This window comes from Hippoglossus hippoglossus, chromosome 21, assembly GCF_009819705.1.
Source record: "Hippoglossus hippoglossus isolate fHipHip1 chromosome 21, fHipHip1.pri, whole genome shotgun sequence".
In the NCBI taxonomy this organism is placed as follows: domain Eukaryota; kingdom Metazoa; phylum Chordata; class Actinopteri; order Pleuronectiformes; family Pleuronectidae; genus Hippoglossus; species Hippoglossus hippoglossus.
Genome location: NC_047171.1, coordinates 1413241 through 1437956, shown reverse-complemented (window position 1 = coordinate 1437956; position 24716 = coordinate 1413241). Strand labels below are relative to the sequence as shown.

At 43.8% G+C, this 24716-nt stretch overlaps 3 protein-coding genes across 5 annotated transcripts in view; 1 reads left to right on the top strand and 2 right to left on the bottom strand.

Annotated features, from left to right (window-relative positions):
- Nucleotides 1–350: 350 nt before the first annotated feature.
- f5 (coagulation factor V) lies at nt 351–14169 on the bottom strand. Its single transcript, XM_034574962.1, has 27 exons — nt 13862–14169; nt 13476–13546; nt 12358–12480; nt 11313–11525; nt 11058–11219; nt 10242–10463; nt 9989–10154; nt 9598–9778; nt 8908–9004; nt 8608–8813; nt 8270–8417; nt 7955–8167; nt 6709–7532; nt 5459–6624; nt 5208–5376; nt 4448–4684; nt 3974–4190; nt 3711–3890; nt 3469–3585; nt 3310–3381; nt 3118–3203; nt 2872–3027; nt 2560–2704; nt 2302–2453; nt 1441–1623; nt 1207–1354; nt 351–910 (listed from the first exon to the last, which is right to left on the bottom strand). The coding sequence occupies exons 1-26, from the start codon at nt 14023–14025 to the stop codon at nt 1208–1210; spliced, it is 5817 nt and encodes a 1938-aa protein (XP_034430853.1). The 5' UTR covers nt 14026–14169; the 3' UTR covers nt 351–910; nt 1207.
- Nucleotides 14170–15248: 1079 nt separating this feature from the next.
- On the top strand, nt 15249–22254 carry slc35a5 (solute carrier family 35 member A5). Of its 3 annotated transcripts, none has more exons than XM_034574258.1 (11): nt 15249–15348; nt 16953–17112; nt 17196–17294; nt 17384–17517; nt 17766–17833; nt 17986–18174; nt 18526–18726; nt 18814–18941; nt 19533–19801; nt 20980–21146; nt 21190–22254. In XM_034574258.1, exons 2-10 carry the CDS (start codon nt 16986–16988, stop codon nt 21046–21048), a joined length of 1284 nt encoding a protein of 427 aa, XP_034430149.1. In that variant the 5' UTR covers nt 15249–15348; nt 16953–16985; the 3' UTR covers nt 21049–21146; nt 21190–22254. The 3 variants fall into 3 exon arrangements, with proteins under 3 accessions (XP_034430149.1, XP_034430146.1, XP_034430148.1); XM_034574255.1 differs by having other exon boundaries at nt 20980–21153; XM_034574257.1 differs by having other exon boundaries at nt 15259–15348; nt 16956–17112; nt 20980–21153.
- Nucleotides 22044–24716, bottom strand: part of ccdc80 (coiled-coil domain containing 80) — a 12447-nt gene continuing 9774 nt past the window's right edge. The window contains exons 9-10 of the mRNA XM_034574254.1: nt 23253–23336; nt 22044–22834 (exon numbers count right to left, since the gene is read on the bottom strand). Of these exons, the coding sequence (XP_034430145.1) occupies nt 22512–22834; nt 23253–23336 (407 nt within the window). The 3' untranslated portion in view covers nt 22044–22511. The remainder of the gene's footprint in view (nt 22835–23252; nt 23337–24716) is intronic.

Here is a 24716-nt window from a genome sequence, read left to right as displayed (position 1 = left end):
ATCCGTTATTCCCACAGTCAAACTTCTCACTTCTCCCAGACGCTGCAATAAACCTACCTGTGGGTTCACTGGTCTCCAGCAGACCAGTAACAGGCAGGGGATCCATGCTGGGACCTTCACACGTCCACTGACCAGTTCCACACGATCAACAAATGGATAAACACTCCATGTGTTTGCAGCTGCACGTGTCTGTTGACCTTTGGCCCCGAAGGTGCCGCTGAACGACCTGGTCTGAGCAGAGGTGCTGAAGGTGACGCGGTCATGACGACGCCAGGGTTCACGAGCTCGTAGCAGAGAAACCGACGCTCCTGAGATGAGCTCATCGCTGGTACAAATAAGAAGGGTCCATCATATGGCATCTTATTTATTGCAAAATAAATTACAAGGCCTCTACTTACATATTTACATTCATCTCTATTCGTTTCATGAAGTACAAAGTTTGACGTGTCAGAGTTAGAAATGCAACGAGTTTTTAAAAATCACAGAAATATTAACAAAAGAGTGAAGAATTGTATCACATAGAACCAGAGTGTCTGCGTTAGATACACTGAAGTGAATGTTCTCTATATAGAATTTATTTAAATGTTTCTTTGCACAAGGAAAAGTATGAAGCACAAACCAATGACACAAATAACAGCATTAAAAACACATGAAGATATAATATAATAATTCAACACTTTTACATCCTATTAGGTCAAAACCTCTGAACCCGACCAGAGAGAAACTGATATTTAGGAGATTTATGTTTCAGTTAAGTTCGACAAACTATGATGAGTTTAACGAATGCATGTTTGTGTTTACATTATAAAAGCTTTGATTTCGTATATATCTGTATATGTTTTATCCTCTACAAAGATCCTGATGAAACAAATGCCACATATTTAGGGGATTTAATTTCTATGTGTGTGTGTAATTTGGTGCAGCTTCATTAGATTTAAAGGAAATCTAATAACATTTTAAATATTTCTGAGGAGCCTGTTTGATGCTTAAATGTGATGCAGATGACGTTAGTGAGATCAAAGGACTCAATCAAAGAATCTCCGAGGCCTAAAGTTTACTGATGGTTTGCTTTTCTAAAACTCATCTGAAGGTTTATCATTTGTTTTATGCACCTTGAGAAGCACTTTGCAACCTTGTTTAGATAAATACAAATAAAGTTATTATTGTTACATAGACTTGATCTTAGCCAAGTTCAGTGTGTGTTGCATCACTCAAACTCGCAGCCCAGCAGCTCCACCCTCATGGTGATGGAGCTCGTCCAGCTGTGGGGGACGATTCGGATGAAGCGTGAGAAGATGGGGGGGTAGATGTAGTTCTTCACGTGGTCGTTGTTGTTATTGTTTCCTGAGAACGTCTGGATGTGATGAGAAAGAAACAAGACATCGATTAGAATCTGCTCCTGGTTCACGTGTCTCCAGTTCCCATGTGATCTTGCTGCACCTTGTACTGGAACTCCTCGTCGTCTGTGTACTGGATCCAGTTGATCCCGTTGTCGCTGTACTGGAGAGTGTAGGACATGACGTACATCTCTGTCCCCATAGACTTGGCTCCCTGCGTTATTATACCTGTGATCTTCTTCACCTGCGGCAGTTCCACCTGCAGCCACTGGCTCATGTCATGGTACTGAGGAGGAGAAGCACAGACAGAGAGTTTGTTCAGCGCCATCTTGGTTTTTAGAAACCAGAGGTAACCATTATTGGGAGGACTGGGGGCGGAGCCTGACGGAGAGCTCGAGGACACGCCCACTGGCACCCATTGGACGGTGCTACATGTCAATCACACTGTGGTATCCACCCCCAACACATCCGGTGCTTTATGGTCTGTTTGACTCTAAATTATCATAATTCACAAAATGAGATCAGCTGTTTGAAGAAGACTTGAAACTAGAGACTGAGACAGAAACATGTTTACTGACGTTATAAAGTGAGAAGTAGAGTCACTTTCTATAGAAACTACCAGTGGAGTCGCCCCCTGCTGGTCACTACACAGAAGACAGGTTTTTGGAATGTACGAACATTTTTACGTAAAGTCTATGATAAAGATGGAGGACATGAAAGTTCCCACAAGTGAAGCCAAATCGCCTGGATCGCCCTCTGGTGGCTGGCTGCAGTAGTTTGGCTTTAATTAGTTGTTATTAAATAAAAACGCTGCAGACGATGTCAGACGGCAGCACCTGAGATATTTTAGCTTCATTTTAATCAAACAGAAGTAAGTAAAGACATATTCTTCATCTTTATTTCACTCTATAGCTGAATCTGAAGGTGTCCATTCTGACCTGCTGGTCAGGATTAGAGTCAGTACCTTGGCCTGCCAGGCGTTGGTGGTTCCCTGCTTGTTGAGGCGAGCGAGGGACGGTCTCCAGGGTCCAGAGTACCAGCTGGAGGCCGTGGAGCTGGCAGTGAGGAGACGATCCCCAATGAGTCCGCTCTCGATCCCCAGGGGCACCGAGCATCCTGAGGCCGCAGATTACAGATTAGATAGATAGAACCAATAGTGTGTGACACAGATATTGATGTATTTCATCCTTTTCTTTCTCACACGAGCAGGAACAGACTTTACCGTCGAGCTCGCAGCCGTAGAACTCCATGCGAACTGTGGCCTTGTTGTACCAGTTCATGGGGTGGAGTCTGATGAACCGTCCAATCAGAGGTGGAGAGAAGGTGTTGCTCTTTGTCACGTACGCTTCCTGGTTCCCAATGAAGACCTGATGAGAGACGAGGAGGTTTCTAGGTGTTAATGATGATTCATTTCTCAACATTACAAAACGTAAAGTGTCACCAGCAGATTCTGGAGCGTATAACTTGGAAGTTTTCTGTGAGGGAGAGAACACAACTGCTACATTTATCGAAGCGGCCATCAAACCCCGCCCACCTTCCTGAGGCCCCCGCTGTCGCCCTTATAGAAGATCCACTTCCTGCGGTCGGTGCTGTAGGAGATGAAGTACTTGACCACAAAGTGGTAGTTAAACATCTGCTTGGCTCCCTGAGTGGCCACCTGACTGATCACGACTGGCCTCTGGAAGTCCACCTGCACAGAGACACTCACGTTGTCATCACGTAGGGAGCAAGTGCAGATGTGCAGATATAATGATTACACACATATAACACACACACACACCTGAATCCAGCTGTTGTTCCGCTCTGTGCTCCACGCGTTGTATCTACCTTGATTGTTCAGTCTGGCGTGATACGGCTCCCAGTATCCTGCGCAGATGGAAACACTGTGGTTAGACTGGTGACGTGTTTGCTCTCACAGCTTGTGTGACGGCAGTAGGACGACACTGTATCTGACAGCCGGAGGAATGTTTACCTCTGGTGTTGATTGCTGTGATCTGAGCATCTTTCACGCTGCCTGACTCCAGACCCAGCGGACGGTTACAGTCTTAGAGGACAAGCACAAGAAATATCTCAATATTAAAACACAATATAACATCTTTAGATTGTGCAGCAGTTATTGAATTGTTTGTACCGTTTTCTAGGATCAGGAAGAGAGTCTGCATTCCCTGCTGCTGGTTAGTGCCAACTTCTGTCTCCAGCTGCCACAGACCAGGTTTGGCAGGAAGCATCTCCAGAGTCGCAAAACTCCCTGCAGACAGTTCGGTAAATGAGTTGAAACACATGTCTCTGCTGCCAAGCTCACATCAAACACCATCAAATACTGGATAAATAAGGTTCTTCTGAATTCTCCTGGACGGACACGTCAGTGCTCACCGGGCAGCAGAGGGTAGACAGCCTGTCTGTGGCTGCCGGTCCCCCTGTGCAGGAAGGTCTGGCCGTGGAAGTGGACACTTTGAAAGTCTTTGGGAGAACCCATGTTGATGAGGTGCCAGTGCACGAGCTGGTGGGTGTTCATCCTCAGACCCTTCAGGTTGTAAATGATCCCGTTGATGGCTGAGGACACAACAGGAAGATTCTCACTATTCCGGGTGCAGGATTATTTTAACCAGACCAGTTGAAAGTACAACATTCTTTACATTGGAACTTGAGCTTGTCCTTGAAGTGAGGGTCAAAGTTTCTCCTGCGACTTTTCCTCTGCATCATCTCGTGGTTCTTCTCGTAGAGCCAGCTCTGAGACTCGTCGAAGGTCATGAACAGCAGCACGAACTCCCTGATGTCCGGCAGGTTCCCGCTCAGGGTTCCCTCCCGACACACCAGCAGAGGCCCGATCAGGCCCGAGTGGATGTCCCGCTCCTGAGAGACAGAGCAACAGTAACATTACTGTAGTTTCAAACCACACGTTCACTTTGCACAACCCAAACATAGACTTCACAATATACAATTTTGTTTGTTTTAATTTAAAGGTTTACGTTTGTGTAATAATGGTGAAAAAAAAATTCTGTGACTTTTTCATGCAGTCATAAATTGAATGATAGATTACAGATGATTCTGAATTCATTAATAGCCTTTTTAACATATAATTAGTTATTAATCATCTACAAAGTACTCACAGGGTTGACACCTGAGTAATAGGCCCAGGTCAGACAGTCAGAGTCGCTCGGCTTTGGCCCGACCTCGTTAGGGAGCTTCCATAGATACGTGAAGGTGGTATTGGGTTGAACCTCGTTGTCGTACTTGTACCAGTACTTGGAGCCGTCCTCGTAGGACAGACCCTCGGTCTGCTTGGTGTAGCTAACCCCGTTTGGATGAATGGAGTACGGCCGGTTGCCGTTGTTCCTGAACACCACCTGAGAGGAAGAACACGGTTATGGTTTGTGTCTCTATCTTTTGTGTTGGTCTTCACAGTTTGTATCATAAATCTCTAAATAAATCTCACTGCTATGCTGACGACACACAGTTATTTATTTAGTTACAGTCCAAGAAACCTCCTTCTCAAAACCTCCTCAGACTTAACAACGGTAAAACTGAAATTCTCTTGTTTCCTTTATATATAAAACCAGTCGACTTGTTTTTAAGGATCAAGTAAAGAGTTGAACTGAAGTTCATTTCAAATATATGCATCGGCTTCCTGTTGGTTTTCACAATCAGTTTAAGATTTATCGATTTTTAAGCTTTACACAATCGGATCGGATAGGATCTGCTCACTTCTTCAGCTGATAGTCGTTGATCTCGAAGTGAATTTAAATTAGTTTATTTTCTATTGTTCAAATGTATTTTAGTTTTATCCTCTTGTTAAGAAACGTGCTGTACAAATAAATCCCTTGATGAGATAGATAACAGCAGACTTCCAGCTGATGGATCCAGTCTTACCATGATGCTTTGTCCAACCTCGGCCTTGATGACCGGTCCCAGGATTCCCAGATGCTCGTCCATCTCTCCACGGACGTCGGGGGTGCTGAAGCTACTGTCCGTGTAACTTCTGAAAACCACCTTGGCGAACGTCGTTTTCCGGGTGTTAAGTTGCACTTTGTCTTGTCTCCTGTGACGACAGCATGACCTCATTTCACTTTCTGATGTTTCTTATTGATGCACAATTTTCTAACGTCGTTGTGGGAGCTTACCTCTGCCCGTAGCCGCTGTAGTCCCACTTCACCTCCTCTGCAGAGATGAAGTACGTCCTGACGTTGGGGCCTGAGTACTTCAAGATGTATTTGGAGGTCTCGTCCAGGTACATATTCTTGATGTCCTCGTGGCTGCTGTAGGGGTCTTTGTAGACCACATATTCATACTCATCTGCTTTCACGTCCTGCTCATCCATCCCGAGATGATCTGGTTCATCTCCAGGAACATACAGCTCGTAGTCACTGAAGTCATGCCGCGGCATGCCGATCACCACGGGCATGTTAATGAGCTCCTCCTCATCAGAGAAGGGGACCGGCATGTTGGGTCGGGCGCCGCGTGGCGTCATAGCTGGATTGAATCCACGAGGAGAGAACGGCAAACTGCTCCTGGCCATAGGCTTGTACACCTTCTTCCTCTTGGTTTTCATGCCCTCACCCTTCTGAGGCCTCTGTCGGAGGTGCACCGTCTTCATCTTCCTCTTTGGGGCTGGCGTTGATCGAGGGGTCGTTCTCGGGAAATATTTCACCATGTGGTCGGGAATCTCCATGGGCTCCGTTTGGTGAGTTCCCTCGTAAGTCCAGTTGTGGCCCTGTGTTTTAACAGAGGTGGATTTAATCACCTCCATGTCGTTTTCTCCGAGGTAGATCAGAATTTCTTCCCTGCTCACGGTGGCACTAAGATCCTCGGAACTTCCCGTTCTGACTCCACCACTGGATCTGGACGAATCCCCATCCACCGTCTCGTTTCTTTCTGCAGACGATGTCTCGTTCCTCAACCCTGAAGAGTTTGATCTGGATAGATTTGGATGTGGTTTGTTCTCCAGCTCTGCTCCAGTGCTCAGAGAGTCGATACCACTGCTTCTGTCGTTCTCCACCTCTGACACAAGGATTGTCAGGTTGTGTCTGTCTGTGCTGCTGACGTTAAACTCTCCAGCGTCCAGAGAGGACAATGTTGCATCTGCTGACATGTCAGTTGCTGTGTTATTCTCATCTTTCCTCTGTGTCTCTGGCAGACTGAGGGAACTGTTGGTGTTGGACTGAGCATCAGAGTAAGAGAACACGTCTCCTCTGGTGAGTCTTTCCTCAGAGTCCTCGGCAGACGTCCGGTTATCACCAGTCAGGGTTACCTTATGTCTTTCAGTCTCCAAGAGGGAACTTACATTTCCAGTCGGTGTCAGATTTGCAGATTTTTGCACTGTTATTGTAAGATTAGTAGTTTCTTGTTCTGTTGCTGTAATGTTCGTAGTTTCTTGTTCTGTTGCTGTAATGTTCGTAGTTTCTTGTTCTGTTGATGTAATGATTGTAGGTTCTTGTTCTGTTGCTGTAATGTTTGTAGGTTCTTGTTCTGCTGCTGTAACGTTCGTAGTTTCTTGTTCTGTTACTGTAAGATTAGCAGTTTCTGGTTTGGTTACTCTCAGGTTTGTAATCTCTGCAGAAACATTTCCAGCAGCTGATAATTCCGTAGCGTTGTGGAAAGTTTTGTTCTTCGTGTCAGACACAGCGTCATTATCAGGATTAGAAGCATTTTGAGAAACGTTGCTATTTGTAGTTATACTCTCGTCCTTCGGTGATTTGTTATATGAGACGGTCGTGTTCTCTGTTTTCAATGTGGAAGAAGTGTTAAGTATTGACGCTGCACTTGTGTTCTGTATACGTGTCGTATTCTCACTCAGAAAATCAAGCACTGTGACTTTCACTCCATCGGCCTCTTCACGATTTGATAATAACGTCTTGTTCATTGTGTTTGGTTTTGGTCCGTCGGGCACATCAATGGTGTCGTTGTCGAGGAAAGAGAGGTCCAGCTGCTCCATGTCGGACGTTGGGTTTTTGCTGGACCTGATACCCAACTCTTCTGCAAACCTGTCTGTGTCAATGTCCACCACCACATTCTTATGTGCCGGCTTCTCCTCTTCCTTCTTGATGTCTTCCATGGTCTGAGGGTTCCACTCGGTGAAAGGGCCCTTTTCCTCAGGGTAATCGTACTCGTAATCGCGATAGCACTCAACATCCTGGAACTTCACCCGCATCCCTTTGGTCGTCTCATGAGAATTCAGAGAAGCCATGAGCCAGACACCTGAGGAAAGACACACAAAGATAAAAAAACGAGATTGAGGACATACAGTACAGATTTTTTTTTTATGTGGATCTGCACCAGATTACACACACTCATAAATATCAGTCCTCTAAATGTGCCGGATTTTTTCAGCTAGATCAATGAATTATTTTCTGAGAAATCAAGGAAAATGTATGTTCTAGAAATTAAAAAAGATCTGCCCTTCCTTGAGTCATACACCGTCCCTCCACAACGTTTCAGGGAAATCATGTGAGTAGCTTTTGTAAAATCAAAAACTAACTAATTGGAACTGACATTTGCTTCCAATTGTCTGACCTCTGACCTTTTCTTTACGGTCTCAAATATAAAAGTATATTCACTTTCTCCTTTCCCTCTACGATATCCCAGTTTGACATGAAAAGGCCTGTTAAGCTGTGACTGACCGAGGTTGTCCATGCTCATGGTGATGGTTTCTCCGGTCATGGGGTAGAGGCTGAGGACGTCCTCCAGCCGCTCGTTCAACTTGAACATGTGACCATAGAACGTAGCCGTCTGGATGTAGTCCTGTGCTCCGACGCTCGACACGTGCCACGTTGCTATCTCGCCATTGCAGAAGCCCAAGAGCGGGCCGCTCTCAAACGTGTAACCGTTAATCGCTGTAGGGAAATGGACGTCGACATCAGTCAATGCAATGCAGCTGCATGAATGAGCTGAATGAGCTTTTGTTAAATCTCTCATCTGATGACAGAAAAACTTACTGTGCATGACATTGGATTTGTAGAAGTCGGGGTCGGCCTTGTTGACTTGGGTTCGATTGCAGTTGTTAGCGATGTTGTGATCCAGGTACCAGCTCTTGTTCTCATCAAACACAGCGAGGACGGCGTGTTGCTCCTTGTCTGCTTTCAACTGGAGAAACAAACCAAAACCCTCATTGGTCCGTTGGCATTTATAGAACATTTTAACTTTAGGTGAGTTGGGCCTTCGACACTGTGGAAATGTTGTTTGACTGTCAATAGTCAGGTAGTAAGTTACATGTCAATCAGAATAGCAGCAGCTGTTTTCATGGATCCACCGTCACTGCCCATCGGCGCTTTACCTGCACGTTCCTGAGATTGAGCGACTGACTCTTGCAGATCAGGATCGGTCCGATCAGTCCTGATGCGATGTCACGTGGTGCGTCCACTGCGCTGTGGTACATCCGAGTCAGACATCGGGAGTCTCCGTCCAAAGGCTCATCCTCCTCCACCACTCTCCAGACGTAGGTGTGCGTCTCGCCAGGCTGAACCCCGTGAGAATGGTTGCCTGGCAACCGCATCACAAAGCACTTCATTAGATACAGTACATCGTCACTAATTAGTGTTCAATCATTTAGTTTGATGGTGAGAAGAGACTCTACCTCCTTCTGGGTAGTTGACTCCCTCCTCTGACTTCAGGATTGTCAGACCGTGTGGATAGATGCTGTAAGGCCTGGACGCCATGTTCTTAAAAACAATCTGTAAAAGGCCGGGAGGACGTGTGAAGGCACAAAGTCCGTCAACAATCTGAGCTTTGATAGTGTTTAAAACCACAACAGTGGAGAAGCTGCAGAAGGTTTCATAGACACTTGTTTCTCCTCCAGGTGGACAACTCAAACTCTGCTGACACCATTTTCATCACATTGTCTTTAACATGGCGAGATATTCATGGATGTTTAAGAAAGGGGACTGACACTGATCATGTGGATTCAGCAGAGAACGAACAGTTTATATTTATCTTCAGTAGTTTTATAAATGTGTCCAAATGAACATGATGGATTTGATGCAGAATTTAAGGGCCTGTTGGGTCTTGGCAGAAAGATCCGGTCGGCTGTCTTAGTAATTTATTCTTTAATAGGAGAATACAATTCTTCTGTTACTAAATCATTTAATATAATGTGTCACTGACTGAATAACTGTCTGACTTGCTTTTAAGGTGGATTCCTTACAAACACTGATCCCTAAGAAGCTGGATTTAGATCAGAATGAACATTTACAGACAAATCTTCTTGAGTTTTTCTGAACTCTTTGAACTAGAAAACAGCTTCAACATTAAACGAGCCCGATCTCACCTTGATAACGTCTCTGATTTGGGCTCTGATCACTGGGCCCAGGATCCCAAGCTCATTTTTCCTTTGCTTGGTCTCCGTCCTCTCTGTGAATGAATCGTTCTTGTACATCGTGTACACGGCCTTCTTGTACTTCCGACCAATGCGTGTCGATGACTGTTTCAAGTACTGCAGCCTGAAGTCCCTGCACAAAGAGATGAGAGGTTTCATTTCATCTTGGAAACAGAACTTCAGCTTTGTGACTGCAGAAGAGTGGAAAACAGAGAAATGTTCAGTCCTGATTTAATCCACTAATCAGCAGCTCTATCATATATATCAGGTCATAAATGAAAATATAGCAGTGTGACCTTGAATCAAACCCAGAGGGTGTTTGATCAGTGTTTTAAAACCTTACTCATCAATATGTTGGTGCATGTTAGGTGCATAGTCCCAGACAATTTCCTCAGCGGCTATGAAGTATATCCACTCGCTGCTTCCTCTTTTTTGTGCGATAGTCAACCGTCGGCGTGGAGTTTCGAAGCCGTCGCACGTCTTCACATCCACAAAACCGTGCATGCCAGCTGCAAGAGCAGGAAGTACAAATTTAGAGCCACTGGTAACATGTGTGGTGGACAGAGGATCCATTCATCCCAGTGCAGACAAACCACCTTCAATGTGTCTGCTGATGTGTGACGACAGCAGCCAGCGGCCTGTGTGGATGGCCACCATGCTGGCAGTGGCGGTGGAGCCGCTGATCAGACCCACTGATGACACTCTGTGGCCGGCCTGCTGCAGCACCTGCCCGTTCATGTGCACCGAGAAAACCTCCGGCTCCGAGCTCATGCCCAAGAGGTGCAGACTCACGGAGGCATGAGCGCACACACTCACATCTGGAGAGAAAACAGGAAGCTGGTGGGTTTCATCTTTGAATCGTCGTGTTCATGCAGAAAATGTTGTTTTTCACTGTCTGGAATTCATGTACACACATGTGCTACACATCTGTACAGACAAGCAGCAGTGGAAGAAACGTCAGATAAAGAATTGTGAGCATGCTCAGTGAGATTCTTCTTCTTTAGGTATATTGGTGTTGCTCTTGTTTCTGGTTTCATGTTCATGACACAAAGCAGCAGTGAGCATGTGTGAAGTAAATCTGCACTGATGTTTGTTTTTATTGACTTGACTTTGCTGTTTGCATGTGGACGAGAGAGGAAAACGTTTCTTTTACTAAATATCTGTCAAGAGTTAATCTATTCAACAATAACCCAGCAAACTATGGAAATATTACTATCATATTATCTAATAACTATATCTATAAAAACACTGCTTCCCTCTGACATGCAGTCGGGTTAATGACGTCGAAAATAGACAAAGTTGATGATGATGCTGAAGAAATTCATTGTTTTTACTTTACCATAACTTTGTTAAAGTTAATTTGCTGCTACAGATAAAGAAGAAGTGAAGACGTGACTCTCTGAGCGACTGACCTGGCAGGGATCCCTTGGTGTATCCGTTGATGGTGTATTTGACGTGGTTGTCTGCGGCGTGGCCGATTGATTTGTACCTGCTCTCCTTCTCATCAAAAACCCCAAAGAGGAGCACATACTCCTGGTGGAAGTTGATCTGATGCCCCGACTCATTCAGGCTTTCTGAAAGAGAGAACGGGGACAGAGGGACCAGAGGTGTTGACCCAGTGGACTTCAGAGCAGCTGACATGTTGTGTTTGGTGTTTCTCTGCTCACTAGGCTTGCAGACGAGCAGCGCGCCGATGAGGCCGGAGTTGAAGTCCTCCACGACGTTCTGGTGGGAGATGTAGCTGTAGGTGAGACAGACGGGGTCGTGTGGCTGCGGTGAAACGTCTGACGTCACCTCCCAGTAGTAGACGTGTTCGCAGTTGGGCTGCACGACGTCGTCCTCTTTCTCTTTCTGTGACGTGTTGTCAAAGTAGTGGGCTCCTGCAGACAGAACGAGAAGCAAATGCAGTTTGAACGAGAGAAAAACGTCTAGAACGTCACTCAGTAGAGTTCAAACCTCCACACGGCCCGACAGTCCCTGGAATTCAATCAGGCTGCAAGATCCAGGAATTATTCATTGGGAAAAAACGTTTTTGACAAATTCCTGGATCTGCACCAAAATGTATTGAGTTCCCTCCTGACCCACCTCGCAACCTTCCACCGAGTTTCGTGGAAATAGGTTCATTTGTTTTTGTGTAATCTGTTTTACAATCAATCAAACAAACAAAGAATCGAACTAATCACCGTACAGGGGGGAACCCGGGTGAACCTTAACCCTACAGCCGGGTTGAATCCGAGTCATTTCATTGCTGTGCAGGGGTCTGAGGATGTTTTCAGAATTTCTTCATTACATTTGTGACATTCTGCTTAAATCCCCCAAATAATGAAGATTTAAAGAAGAGCTTCCCTCGAGCTTCTTTCATTTTGAATCCTGCACTTTGACTTTCAGCAAATGAAGGAACATTTAGTCTCAATTTCCTGAAACTCCAGTTCCAGTCATGTCTTTTTTAGATTTCTCTCTACACATAAAGTCAGACGGTGATTTCCGTCGGCTCAGCAAAGTGCCCTGTTGGACTTCAGCTCTTTGAGAATCGGCCTGTCCGGGTTAATATTTCAGAAAAAGACAAACAACGTTGTTTGTTGTGTTGGTCAATCCTGTGTAAGTATTGGAATGAGTAACACGACGAGCTCCCACCAGGACTCTAACAGACACACACTGAGGTACAGCTGTGTCTCCGGGTCACCACAGCGGAGTCATCTGACGGACACCCACCCTCTGACTGCTTCCCGTAAGCGACCCCGTGTGGGTGGATGCTGTGTGACGTGGTCGCCATGTTCCTGAAAGTGACCACGAGGGTCTCGCCCTCCGCCGCCCTCAGGGTGGGTCCGAGCAGACCTGCAGAGAAGAACACGCACTTCACACTCTCGCACGCAACACAATCCACTGTGTGTGTGTGTGTGTGTGTTTACATGACACAACAGAGCAGATAACGTCAGTTCATGTTGACTCATCACCTTCTTCATGTGTCATTACTGTTGATTCACTGACTGTAATTAACAACCAGACACTCTTTCACCATTTTTATTATTTATCTAAAGCTTTAGTTTCTGTCTCTAACTTTCCTTCCTCGTTGTTTCCATGCACTTTGGAACTAATTCATTAATATTTTGTCTTTGCTTTTACCATCTATTTTAATCATCTCATAGTTTTATTTTATCCTATTTATCTTTACTTTTAAATTCTTTAATAGTTTGCTTTTTTAACTGTTTCCTATTCACCAAATTTCGTTTTTGACTTGTAAAGCACCTTAACTGTTTTTTAATAGAAGCTATATAAGTTTATTATTGTTATTTGGGACAGTTGCATAGTTTCCTGCTGATTTATTAGTGTTATTAGACATATTTATTATTCATTAGAAGAAAGCGAAACACTAATTATAAAACAGCTGCTTTTATAATTCATTAACTGCAGAGAGGTGACACATTAAGGGGAAATCAAGCTAAAATTAACAGCAAACAGAGAAGTCAGTGTTTTGTGTCTTTTAATTATTCATTTGTTTAGTTATGACATGAGTCCTTGGGTGAAATTATTGTTATAATTATTATTATTTCATAAACCTCAAACCCTCTATTGTTCTACCATCACTCTATGTCTTATATAAATCCTTTAACAGCATCTTTAGATTTTTCTCTTGTTTCAAATGTTTTGCAGATTAAATTTATTCTTTGTTTTTTGAGTTCATTTCAGAAACCTGCAAATATACATACACACCATTTCCTTTCTGGATAATAGTTATGAAACAAGTGTTTTTATCTGTGTGACAAAGTGAATTTGAAGACAGTAAAAAATGTTTCCCTGTTAATTAGAAGCAGAGTGAATTCAGCGTTTACCTAACCAGGAGGGATGAGTCTTCGCCTTCGTGAAATCTTTCTCATACTCTCGAAACACCACTTTCTTATAGCTGGAAAAATACAAGACTTTAGTCAACACGCAAGAAAAATGTGGAGAACATTTTACTTTTATTGAAATTAAAGTGTTTGACTTAGTCTGTGTCTAAATATATAAAAACAACAATTGATATGATTATAATTGATTAAAAGGATGACAAAGAAATGAAAGAACGACAAACTGAACTATTACAAGCTACAAAGAACTTCAGCAGCAGAAGATTAGACAGAAAGAATTTAGAATAAATCAATACTAATGAAAAATAATTTAAAAAATGCCTTTTTCACATCTAGTTCTTCTCATTTGAATCCTAAAGGCAGTACTGTACCTGTGCGTGTCATTGTCAGAGTATTTCCAGTGTATCTCCACAGCAGCGATGTAGTAGTGTCTCTCTCTGGGTGGATGCTGCTCCGCCGCTCGGACATGAAGGACGGGCAGAAGAACCAGGACGGGCAGGAGACACCGAGCTCCAGCCCAGAAACAGAGCTGCATGTCTGGGGTGAATCCTCCAGGTGACACTGGACACGACAACAAGTCAAGAAGCTGTGATCTGCCAGGGAGGTTGGCTCTGTGCTTTATCTGTCAGTGACACACACACACACACACACACACACACACACACACACACACACACACACACACACACACGTTTAAACATTATGTCCCGGGGCAATGAACTGTGTCTCTTGTTTTTTCTCTCTTGAAATTGAAACCTCATGTGTTTGGCTGTGAATCATCCGAAGGGAGGTTCTTCTTCCATCGTCTCTGACACAAACCCTGGAAACGTCTCCGACCTCAGAATGTCCATATCACCATGAAAACACATGAAAACGTCCTGTACGAGAAACATATGGAGACAACGCCCGTCCTCAACTTTATTTGTTTGTCTGTTATGTGCTTGTTATTTATGAGCATTGCGGAGTTGGCCACAAAGAGAGACTGATTTATATCACCAGTAAATAAGCCTAAGATCTAATTGGTGTGGGTCTTTATTATAGAATGTAAATAAAGATGAACATTTCTTCTTCCCGATTCTATCCACTGTAGAAAAGTGAAGCCAAAATGCCCCAAACACGAACCAGCCATCTTGTCATTCTGAGCCATAGTCTGTGCATCAGTGAAGGTTCCGTCTGTGCCATGGAGTGTTTATTAAAATGGACGCTGGGTTTCCAAAGTGAAGCCAATGTGCCTGAAACCTGTATTCTGTGAAATGACCAGCAGGGGGCGACTTCACTGGTTGTTTTTATAGAAGTCTATGAGAAAATGGGGGGGGGGGGGGCATGACCTTCCATGGCCCCCTCTGTTTACGCCCCTGTTGTGTTCAGTACTTTAGTGGTAAATCACATGACTGAATAAAAAACTACAAACTGCATAAAAACTACAAACTGAATAAAAACTACAAACTGCATAAAAACTACAAACTGAATAAAAACTACAAACTGAATAAAAACTACAAACTGAGTGAAAACTACAAACTGAATGAAAGTATAAATACACGTTTCACACAGACCTTCCTCCAGGTGAGCGCGGACTCAGTCATGTGACCTGCTCTTCCGGTCACAGTGCAGGGTGACGTCAACACTTCACCTGCGTCAACGCTGCGTCACTCTTCTTGTATTCCCTCCCTCTGATTGGTCGATTTATCCACGGAGAGAGATGATTGGTTGGAGGCGGGGGGATCAGAGTCAGGCTCAGCCAATCAGAGGCAGGGGTACCCCGAGAAAAAAACCCCAGGGCGCATGCGCGGACTAACCCGGAAGTGCTGCCAGTCGGATGCAGCTGAGATGTGCCGGAGAGAATAAGACGAAGTTGTGGGTGAGTTGTGTTGTTTTCTCACGTTGTGTTGGAGCCTGGAGGTATCAGTGTGTGTCTGTGTGTGTCAGTGTGTGTCAGTGTGTGTCTGTGTGTGTCTGTGTGTGAGGGGACGTGTGTTGTGTGTTGTTGTGTGTCTGTGTGAAGAAACATGGCGATGCTAACTGTGAGCTTCTCTAATTCTGAGAGTAAACACAGGAACCTGACGTCATGTGCGCACATTAAACCATTCGAGTTAATAACCGTGTTTTATTAAATTACTTCTCAAGCTGCAGTTACTCTCAGTTACTATCTGAGTCGTTACTTCAGTGATGACTCGCAGCTCCGTGACGTTACTGTGAACAAAGAGTTTTTAAACTTATTTACACCTGACAATAATATCCATAACTTCTTAGTGTTATTGTCAGGTGTAAATTATTAATAACTTTATTTATAGAGAACACAAAGTACAAAATACCACACAACAGAAAACAGAGGGTTGAAATACACAGTGAGGTACACACAGTAAATAGTAAGGTTAATAATAATAATAATAATAATAGAGATAAAATACCTAAATAACCTGGCACCTCAGGTAAAGTCTTCAGATAAACAGTAGCTGCTCAGAGGTAAACGGTGGAATTCAAAGATATAAACTGGTGTCAGACCATAAAGAGCCTTAAAGTAATCAATAACATTTAAAAATCACTCCTCAGTCAAACTAGTTTTTAACGATTTTTAAGATAATTAGCATTTTTAATTCTCCTTTTTATATGACAGATATACAGATATATTGCAAACTACTAGTTTAACAGTTTAACCTGTTGCTCTCTGTGACTGTAACTTGATTTAATTAGTTTAGCACCAAATCTGGGAACTGTTGTGTTTTTCTATAGTATTGTTTTATCTCCTCATGTTTATTGTCTTGAGATTATGTGTGTTGTGATCTGGCTATATACAAATATAATTGAATTGAAGGCACAACATACATTATCACTATCAATCAGATTTTATTTGTTTAGCCCATATTCACAATTTGTCTCACAGGGTTTTTCAAGATCCTTCTTCTTTAACCCTCAACACGAGTGAGGAACAAATACCTTATAAACCACTTTTATTCATATTCAATATCACTGTTGGAGTCTGACAGAAGAATCCAACAGAAATGAAGCTTTTACTGTGTCTGACATTGTTTACTTGGATCTTAATATAATCCAATAAAAAGATATGGAGGAAAAACTAATAAAAACACTTGTCAGCCTCCAAAGTGATCGTACAGCTGAAAGAACTAGAGGTCAAACTATTATTCAACTAATTTATTAACTAACACTCAGAGAAGTAATTTCTGTTTTCATTTTTCAAGCTAAAGTACAAACAAAACTTTTGATAATTCTGATTCTTCTCAAATGTACAAAGATCCTGCTTTTCTGTGTCACGTGTCACTAACAACTAAATATCTTTGGTTATTTGAACTTTTAGTCAAACAAAACAAGACATTTGATGTTTTATCAGAACATTGAAGTTTTCAATCATGAATTAAAAAGGTTTTATTTAAAAAAACGAGCTGTTCATTTCCCACAATGACTGAAGGACGGCGTCTCACGGTTTCTTTCTGTGTTATGAACCAGCAGGTCTGACCACTTCACGTCCCGGTGTCAGCCATGGTGCGCTGCCAGTCCTGCCCCAGCCTGTGCTCCCGCTCGTCCGCCTACACCCTCGCCCTCGGCCTGGGCTTCGTAGCTCTGGGGACGAGTCGCATCCTGCTGCTCAAATTCTCTGCCAACGCAGGTGAGTGTCGAAGAAACACATCTTACAGTTTTTAAACAGATTCCTCAGACCATCTTCATAACATCTGTCTGTTTTATTTACAGAGAACAAGTATGATTTCCTCCCGGCGTCTGTCAATCTACTCGCTGAGGCCATCAAACTGATCTTCTGTCTGATTATGTCAGTCAGGGTCATAGTTCGAGGTGAACGTCCAAGTCCCAGCTGTGTTCTGTGTTGAATCTGTGGATGAAACATGTTTTCTTACGTATGTTTCCTCCTCTGGTCTGTTCAGAGGGTCGATCCTGCAGAGATCTGGGCTGCTCCTCCAGCGCGTCCTTCCTCAGCTCGCTGAAGTGGGCCATCCCTGCGTTCCTCTACTTCCTGGACAACCTCATCATCTTCTTTGTGATGACCTACCTTCAGCCTGTTAGTTAACATGCAAACACGCTGCCTCACCACCAGAGGGAACAAGCTTTGGCTTCTTGAGGAGATTTTGTTGCATAAATTTCATTTTTTTAAACTCCTGTTAATATGCAAACCTCACAAATCTTTGACAAACGTTATGTTAAAGTAGATTTTCCATCTGGTTTCATACCAGCCTTTAGAATCCAGATGTTACAGATGCAGTCGTCATGTTCGGCTGTTTTACCTCCTGTTGTTCCTCTCGTCTCCAGGCGATGGCAGTGTTGTTCTCCAACTTTGTGATCCTGACCACAGCCTTACTCTTCAGAATAGTTTTGAAGTAAGTTGTCTCTGCTACCATGGAGGAAAAGTTCCCTCTCCTCCATTTTGTTTTAATGATTTATTATTTTTAAGTTGCCTCAAGCGAGCTTTAGATTTTCATGTCTACCACAGATAAAACTTTAATTTTGTGTCTCTCTGCTTTTCCTCCAGGAGGCGCCTGTCCTGGGTTCAGTGGGCAGCGTTAGTCATCCTCTTCTTCGCCATCGTGTCCTTGACGACGGGATCAGGAAGCAGCCAAAACGCCGTCGCTGTGCACAGTCTCCACTTTAACCCCCTGTCCACCCCCTCCAACTCCTGCCTGCTGTACACACAGCTGCTGGAGCAGATGAGGAACAGCAGGTAACGTTCTCACCCACAGATAAACGGCTGATAAACAAAGAACTTCAGGGATTTAAATGAGGAACAAGTGAGGACAAAGTACCAACCGTGTTTATCACACATGATAACACCTGTCACAACATGATGACTTCTCCTGGTGTGAAGTGAGACGTGTGCTTTTCACTTCCTATTTTCTAGCTCAATAACGGCAGCTTTATTATCCTGAATGTGTCAGTTTCAGTTTCATATAGAACCGGAGCGTGTAGTCGGGGAAACTGGGGTTAGGGATGGAAAGCATTTCATCAACAGCATTTTTAAAAACTGAAAACGTCCGACTCAGTTCTGTCCATCGTCTCTTTGCTCTCGTCACAGTGTCAATGACACATGGGCGTCCTCCCCGTCCATTCAGCTCTGGAGGAACAGGATTGTGGAGAAGCTTCAGTCTTTTGGCGTGGGTCACGTGCTGCTGCTGCTCCAGTGCATCATCTCCTCCATGGCCAACATCTACAACGAGAAGATCTTCAAAGAGGGAGACCAGCTGACCGAGAGCATCTTCATCCAGAACAGTAAACTGTGAGACGCACTTTAATGGAAACATAATCAGAGGACTGCCGACTGTGCTTCATTCTAAACCTGCGTCTCTCCTGCACGCTGCTGTAGATACGGCTTCGGTGTGGTGTTCAATGGTCTGACCCTCGGGCTCGGCAGTGAAGCACGAGGCCTCACCGCTCACTGTGGCCTCCTCCACGGTCACAACCTCTACTCCCTGGGTCTGGTGCTGGTCACTGGTGAGTAACGGTGAATAAATCATGAAGGCAGGTGATCTTATCCTCGTTTACAACAAAGTGAGTGGATATACCCAGGTTTTTAAACGTGGTTACACCTGATGAGAAGGAGATTAACTCCTCGACTGGTTGAAAAGATGACGCAAACTCAGCTTCTAGTTTTCAAGTGTGATGGTTTCGTACAACTTACAAGTTCATGTCTAAAGACTTTATGCTGTGTTATTAAAAAGTAATGTTACTTCTGCTCTTGCTACTGATTATAAACTCGTCCAGATGAACAAACGACCAGTGATGTGGTTTTTCCTGGACAGCAAAGACATTACAAAGGTCGCTTGTCAGGAAAATGTAATTTTAAGCTTTCAAACAAATAAAGTTCTGTTGTTTTGTGAGGATATTTATGGGACAACTGCCTCCAGGTGAAATCTGCAGTTATTAAAACCAATAAACAACAACTTGTTAAGTTTCAGCTGAGACGAGGAATGTAAACGTGTTCATTTAAAGAACTCTCTCTCTCTCTCTCTCTCTCTCTCTCTCTCTCTCTCTCTCTCTCTCTCTCTCTCTCTCTCTCTCTCTCTCTCTTTTCTCTTCTTCCAGCTGCCCTGGGTTTATCTGTGGCTTTCATCTTGAAATTCAGAGACAACATGTTCCACGTGCTGACGGGACAAATCACCACCGTCCTCGTCACCACCTTCTCCCTCTTCCTCTTCGACTTCCGCCCTTCGCTTGACTTCTTCCTCCAGGCTCCCGTGGTCCTGCTGGCCATCTTTATCTACAACGCCAGCCGGCCCAAGGACCTGGAGTACGCCCTGCAGCAGGAAAAGCTGCGGGTCATCAACGGAGAGGTGTCCGAGAGGTCCAGAGGGGTAGGAACCACACGTCTTTCAGTAGTCACGCACACGAGCCCCCGTGTAAAGCCCCTTCCTCTCCTCCCACACACATACCACCTTCTCCTCAGGAAACTTGGCTCGCGTTCCTCCATAATGTGATTTCTTCAGAGCAGCAGGAAACCCGATTCCTTGCTATGAAAACAACGGTGGGACTCACGCTGGGGCCTTTACCTCTCGTAATTTCATTAGGTCACTGCAGTCTATTGGATTTTGAAAGAGGAAGTTATTAAACAGGACGTGTCTCCACAGGGGCCTGATGAGGTCACTGTCCTGGAGTCAGCAGGACTTTGAGGTAGTTTCCACGACTTGTCTCGGGCTGAGGAAAACCTCCTGTATGTGGAATAACACGTGTTTTCTGTCTCTGTGGGAAAACAGGAACTAATCTCTGTGGCTTTGAAACGTAAAGTTTTCTCACGGTTTTCAAGGCAGAAAATCTTCCACTATCTTAAAGCAACTTAGAAAGATGTTTGGTGATCAATCAGTTAATCAAACTTAACATTAAGTGCTTTATGGAATAAAAGCAATACCCCCCCCCCCCCCCCCCAACCTGTCCACACACAGAGCAAAACAATAATAGTCAACAGGAACTAAGGAAACACGTCGTAAATCTCATCACGTTGAAACGAGGAAACACCGAAGGCAGGAAAAACAAAGATAAAGGTAGAATAATGAAAACGGATGACAAACACTGAAGAAGATGAGATAAAGATAAAATAACAAAACGATAAAACAGAGGAAATGTTTTTAAATGAGTAAAACCAGATCTCAAAAAGTAGGATATTAAAAAGAAAACAATCCAGAGCAAGTAAACAAATGAAGGTCGAAGTAGAACGGATGAGTCGAGTGCAAAACTCCCCCAAAGAGCTTTTGTTTTCATACGAGTCATTTAGCAGGATTAAGCAAAAACAGATTAAAACTAAACTTGGTGGAAGGATCCAGTACGAGTCCAGGAAGAACTCTTCTTATTTTGGTGCAGATCCAAGAAGTATTTCTCCATTTTCCTTAACATTATGATACAGGACGTTTTGACATTTTTCTCAAAGTAATGAATGGATCCTGATGAAAAATCAGTTTGAGTTTGAATCCTGTGAGAAACACGTGTCTGCAGGTTCTATCGGCTCGTCATCCTCATCCTGATTCTCTTTGTGTTGCAGGACGGTGAAGAGCTGGAGCTCCTGACGAAGCCCAACACAGACAGTGAGTCTGAGGACGAGTCTTTGTAGCTCGGCTACACAAGACGCTCGGCTACACAAGACGACAAACTGCACAACAGACTTGTTCTCCTGGACGTCACAGTGTGGATGAGAGAGAACGTTCAGACGCAGAATGTGATTGTGTCTGTCAGACACTTGTAAGTAAGTGAGGTTATTGTGTGTATTTTGAAATGTGCCTGTCAGTGTGTGGCTGCTGTTATTTGTGAGGAACACCAGCGTTGTGTATCTGCTGGAGACACGGATCATTAAGGGCTTGTGTTATTCACTTTTTATTTCCAAGGATTCCTGGTGTTTCCTAGTTTTACTTCTTCTATCTGATCCACAACCAACAGCACCGACTAAACTCACCAAAAGCACAACACGCTTCTTCTACTCGGCCTTGAACTTTACGTTTTTCGATGTATTGCCAGTGTGAAATACTTTGAATTGTTTTGTGCCATAAAATCTGATGATGTATGAATGCCACTATGAAATAAACTGCAAGCCAACGTCCAGTAGTGGAATGTAAAGGGAGGATGGATGACGGGGGGGAGTGTTTAAGAGAAAGTTATTGGTTGAACCACATTTTCTTGATATTTTCTGTTGTATAATTTACTGTGTTTTATATTTAGTGTTAAAATATCATTGCACATGTATTTTTATGGTGTTAATGTTTCATTTTAAACAGTGAAATGCAAAGAAAAAATGTTGTAGCCAAACCTGCGGCTGCAGAAAGAGTCAAGCTTCTGTCACTGAACAAACTTTTATAAATTTTTAAACTAAGTTAACATGTTTTTTTTATGATCGAACACCCTCCAGGATAATAGTCGTGTTTTGAATGTGTTTAACTTGGAGAATGGATCATAAGCTTTGTTATTTTACATCCATTTTGAAATATTATAGAGGAATGTGTTGTCCTCCCCAGTCAACATCGTATTAAGCCACTAGGAGGAGACGTCGCTCTAAATATTCTTGCTTTTCTTCTTACACTGAATCTTGTGAGCAAATTCAAAAACCACGAGTGGTAGCAAACAAATGTTTATTTTCATATAGGACAATAGAGTATAAATAAGAACATTGTTTAGCAAAGAAACTTTACAAAAGAGAAAAAAACGTGATTCAGTTTCATACAATAGTCGATAACTGCACCTCGGATGCAGCAGATGTCCAATAAATACATAAATGTCTTATTTCAGCCCGATATCTACAAAATAAAGGTCTGTGCTGGAAACACCACGATGTGAATTTGACCTGAAGTCAAGGAAACTTACTGCAACAAGGTGTAAAACACTGAAGTATTCAACAGATCCCTGAGCCTCATCTGCCCATTGACTGGATTACCAGCTCAGACTAAAGTCGTCAGAAGGAACCGACTGTGTTACACATGAAAGAAGTGGTGAAGGCCGCAGCTTCCACTAAGTGCTAGAAGACCTTCAGGACCACTGGGGCAGGAAAGAAGAGAAGCACCAGCTTGGAGCACGCCCACGCACCGGTTAGTAACCGTAGCCCTGGTGATAGCCTTCCTGGTAACCGTGTTCGTATCCGTGTTGGTGGTAACCATAGCCACCGTACTCGTCCTCGGGGCAGCGCATGCCCAGTGACTGCTGGATGGCCATTTCCTGTCTGCGCAGCTGCATAGAGTCCACCAGGTCGTAGATGATGGCCATGGAGTACATGGGTGAGGGGTACCAGGACTTCACGTTCCCGTCCTTCCCCACCAGCAGCATGGAGAAGTACTCGGGGCTGATCTGGAAGTAGTTCCTTATGTCCTGCACCAGGTTCCCCGACAGCCCCTCGCGCTCCACCGTGGCACTGCCTGCACAGAGCAGAGGATCAGGAAGTGTTTCACTTTGCAGACCTCACAGTTAACTGTTATTAATTAATTCTACAAGAGGAAATCTTTGTGCTTTCACAAGCCTGACTCTCGTTCCTTTGACCCTGAGAACAGTTGTGATAAAATCTAGAGTTACCGCCCTGTGGTCAGTGCCTCCTCTAACAGATTCAGTTTACATAGGTTGTTTTCCCAGACTCATGAGGGCACAGTTTCCTTTACTTTTCACCTCTGACCAACAAAATCTGATCAGTTCATCTTTGAGTCCAAGTGAATGTTTGTTCCGAATTTGAAGAAATTCCCTCGAGGTGTTTCTGAGCTGTTTCATTCCCAAGGGCACAGTGACCTTTGACCACCAAATTCCAATCAGTTCATTGATTATTATATTTGAAAAAGTTCCTACCATTGATTGGATAAAGTTCCAGGACTCCGCCCATGTCTGCCAGATCCGTGCCAGCCAACTTCAGGATGGAGATGTGCCTCAGACCTGTGTCACAATCAGAGAAACATGTCAGACAGATAACAGCTTCAAACACGTCTGTGACATCCTGATCCTCTGAGGTCAGTTGTTTATTATTGGACCCGTCCTGGTTTCTGGGTAACTGGAGGACGTTGGCCCGTAGGAATCTGCCAAAAGAATCTGTTTCCTCTGCAGCCAGAAGGCCGACGTTAAACACAGGAGAGCTCTGGCTTCACGTTGGTGAGCGCCAAGTCCTGAATACCAGGATCAAACCTCTGAGGCGTTCAGCAGCGCAGTCAGCAGGACGGCCCTTTGTCTGGGCCCGGAGCGAGGGAGGGAGGGAGGGAGGGAGGGGGCGAGGGAACAGCCCGTTAGCCGACCGGGCCAAGAGCAACACATGAGAGGAAAAAGTCCTCCGAGTCGGTGTGACTGATAAGACGAGCTTCCACCATGTGACTCGCTCATATGGAAAAACTGTCTGCACACGAATCTGATGTCAGACTTACAGTCAAATATAATTTTTTTCATCAAAATCCATGAATTATTCACAAGTAAAAACTTCAGATCTTGTGAAATTAAAGAAAGTGAAAGTTCTTGGATCCTCCCTTGAACCAAAGTTTACTGAGTTCCTCTGTGACTCGCAGCTCGTCCCTGCACCAACTCTCTGGATGAGTTCAGCTGATTTTATGTAATGTTAAAAAACAAACTTAACAAAAATTAAACTCGTCAGAGATTTAACTTATTTTTAATAGTTAGTAAATCGTTTGTAAAGGTTTTATGGATCAATAACGAACCGTTAGCAGGATAATAAGTGGACATTTCCACCATAAAGAGACATTTATCGAAATGTTCAACTTAAAAACCAGAAGTAACTTATAGATCCAAAGTTCTGCATCGAGTAAAGTGTGAAATGAAGCTGAACTGTGCTCATGAGAATCAAATGTCAGAGTCAAAGTCACGCGACAAATATCTGTTTATCTGTTTTCTATCATGTGCGTGTGAGGAAGTCGAGCTGGAGACTTGAGATCCAGACAAACGTCAGAAATCTTCACTTCACATAAACAAAACTAGAAGACGAAGCTCAAACTGGGAGGAAACTCCTGACGACAGCATGTATTTGGTTTTACTGAGGAGTGAAGTAGGTTGTGAGATATTTAAAGTTTACTCATGAATCTGTCAGACTCTTCGGGCTGTGGAGACGTGCACAGTCCAGATAAATGTGTCTCTGAGATGAACTGTTATCACTTATTTAAGTGACAGTGGAAAAGCTGAGTAACGGGTTGAAGAGGCCGTTTGTCAGGGGAGAAGAAGTTTGTTAGTTTCAGACAGAAGAACAGAGCGGCTCCACTTCTGTCTTCTGACAAACACACAAACAAACACACAGATGTGATCCTTCCATGTTGTCAG